The 3,083-nt window shown below is 41.0% G+C and overlaps 1 protein-coding gene across 1 annotated transcript in view; it reads right to left on the bottom strand.

The window, feature by feature from the left end:
• LOC114633683 overlaps positions 1-3,083 on the bottom strand; it is a 35,484-nt gene that overhangs the window by 7,260 nt on the left and 25,141 nt on the right. The window contains exon 6 of the mRNA XM_028782288.1: positions 524-630. Coding sequence (XP_028638121.1) covers positions 524-630 — 107 coding nt within the window. The remainder of the gene's footprint in view (positions 1-523; positions 631-3,083) is intronic.

Raw genomic sequence — 3,083 nt, 5'->3', positions numbered from 1 at the left:
TTTCTTTCTTTCTTTCTTTCTTTCTTTCTTTCTTTCTTTCTTTCTTTTTTTGGTTTTTCAAGACAGGCTTTCTCTGTGTAGCCCGGGCTGTCCTGGAACTCACTCTGTAGACCAGGCTGGCCTCGAACTCAGAAATCTGCCTGTCTCTGCCTCCCAAGTGCTGGGATTAAAGGCATGCGCCACCACCGCCTGGCTCTGTTTCTTTATTAAAGTAAGTTGATATCATATACAAAAGTGTTAAAGAAAAAATAAAAATATTAATAAAACCAAGTTGAGCACTGGATAGTAGTGACAGGTAGATGTCTTGAGTTTGAAGCCAGCCTAGTTTACAGAGTGAGTTAAAGAAAGGACAGCCAGGGCTACACAGAGAAACTCTGTCTCAAACAAACAAAAACAAAAAACCAAGGAGAGTTTGTCATTTAAAATTAGCATGAAAACATTTCTACCTTATACCAATCTCTTGTCACACCTTGCTGGATACATTTTAATAACAACAGTTTTATTGCTTCAGTAAATAACCTACCTGGCCTGTTGAGCCTCAGTAAGAAAATATTCGAAGACATTATTCATTACAATGACGTCAGCAGTTTGCAGAAGTGAACTCTGGGTACAGATGTCTGCATGAAGCACCTAAAGAATGAGTTCATGTAAGACAATGAGAATAGCAGAGCACGCAGCCACACAGGAGATGCCCGCTGGCTCAGCGATGCTGTGAGGGCCACAGAGAGATACTTCATATCCAGTGAAGCCCAGAAGCTTGCAAACAAGATTGGCTTTGAATGGAATTATTTGTTGTTATAATTGTGTCCCCCCCTTCCTAATTATTAATTTTTAATGGAGTTTAGAGATTTTTCCATTATAATTACATTGTTAGGTTTAAGAGTCAAAAGATCCAGGGTTTCAATTATGGCTCTGCCTAACTAGATTTGTACTCTTGGGTAGTTAGTTGTTTTTTTTTTTTTATAGTGGTTATCAGTCTGATTACACAATATAAAAATTATGGCTCAATGGTTTAGAGCATTTACTGCTCTTACAGAGAAACGGGGTTTGGTTCCTAGTACCCACATGGCAGCTAACAGCTGTCTGTAACTCCACAGTCCCAGGGGATCCATCCTGTGCCCTCTTCTTAACCCAGTTGGCACCAGCACACATGTGATACACAGACATCCATGGCAGGCAAAACACTCAAAACACATAAAATACAATAAAATAATCTTTAAAAATTCCACATCTCTCAAAAACCATTAGAATAAATTATATAGTGTCAAATCTTTCAAATATTAATATGTCCTATGCTAGCTTGATTCTAACATTCACTTGAATGTTATCACCTGCCAAAAAAAGTAAGGAAAACAATTTATTGAAACACTATCTAGGGCTGAAGAGATGGCTCAGCACTTAAGAGCACTGAGCTCTTCCAGAGGACACAGGTTCGATTCTCAGCACCCACAGGGCAGCATACAACCTTCTGTACCTGCAGTCTCAGGGGAACCAACAGCCTCTTCCAATTTCTGTGGTCTCTAGGCACCACCGATGGTGCAGACATACGAGCAGGCAAAACACGCATATAAAATAGTAAAATAAACCTTTAAAAAACTCTACATAACTAAAAAATGTAACTAAACCATAACTAAGGCTTCACAGACCACAGAGACAATAACAAGAACATATACTTATTTGATCAGGAGTAAAACAAATAGATTTTACTTTAAAAGGAAGAGAAAAACTTATGTTTATGAATTATTTTCAAATAAACACTCAAGCACTACAAATATATAATATGCAAGGTGTTGTCTGGTTTTAAGAAACATTCTTTTTTTCTAAATAATAAACATTCTACATTTTTTAAAAAATTCATTTGGCCTAGAACCTTTAAACACAGTTTTGACACAGTCATCAATAAAAAGAAAGACAGCTGGGCTGGAGGGACAGCTCTTGTCACAAACAACCAGTTAATAAGCAGACATTATAAACATGTAGCCTAGCTATGAACAGATACATAAACTAATCAGTAGTTTTATCCTCATTCCTCCTTTTTATCTTGGGTTCTCCTTTTCCTTTCCCATCTGCTTTCACCTCTTTCTTCATGTACTTCCACTACACAGACTGGGGAAGAAGACTCAGAGGACTCAGCTAATCAAGGCAGCCAACAGGAGTGCCCTCAGGGTCCCGGGGCAGAGTCTGGACTGATGGCTGTACAGAAGCCATAAAACAATCAAACTCAAGGAAAATGTAGTGGATACCTCTGCTATGCAAGATATTGTAGAAGGAGACAAACCAGGCTAAATGAGATACAGGATCTGTGCTCAAATGTGTGACACTGGAGTAATGTGACAAACACTCAAAACAACTGTACTAACTCCCCAGTGCTATCAGAGGAGTGAGCTGAGAGCAAGGACAGGAAGAGGGAACGCTCAGTGCCAGCCTGGAGGGGAGGGATGGGAGACTAGGAGATGGTAGACTGCAGGTCAAGACAGTAGCTCAAACACGAAGGCACACTTACACGTCACTCTATAGAAGAATGACAATATGGAGTTACTTTTTTTTTTTAATAGAAAAGGCTATAAACCTAGAAAGATGAATGCAACAGGAATAAAAACAGACACAAAAATATCGAAGTCAATAAAAAAGAGGGAAGAAAGTCTTAAGGAATTTTGAGGAGACCTGAAAAGTTGATTTCTGAACTAGAAATAAAGAACCTCCATCAGCCTTGTAATTGGCAGTGGCAGCTGAGAGAATAGAGAGAAATACTGAAACGAAGCAGATGTGGTTGAAAGGCAGTTTGGGCAACAGTGAGACATCTCCACGCTTTCCCCCAGCCTGGCAAAAGTGTAGACTTACTGGACAGGACTAACAGAGGCTGCAGTCAGGGACAGCAGGCCGAGCTGAAGGACAAGGGAATGACTGACAACGAAGCAGCACAGGTGAGCTGCCCGCCGCTCGCCAACAACCCCGCTCCACAGCTCGCTCGCGCTCTCTCTCTCTCTCTCTCTCTCTCTCTCTCTCCCCCCACCCCGCTCCACAGCTCTCTCTCTCTCTCTCTCTCTCCCCCCACCCCACTCCACAGCTCTCTCTCTCCCCCC

The sequence above is a fragment of the Grammomys surdaster genome, unplaced genomic scaffold (assembly GCF_004785775.1).
Source record: "Grammomys surdaster isolate TR1022 unplaced genomic scaffold, NIH_TR_1.0 98, whole genome shotgun sequence".
NCBI classification, from domain to species: Eukaryota; Metazoa; Chordata; class Mammalia; order Rodentia; family Muridae; genus Grammomys; species Grammomys surdaster.
This window is presented reverse-complemented; position numbering and strand designations above follow the sequence as displayed.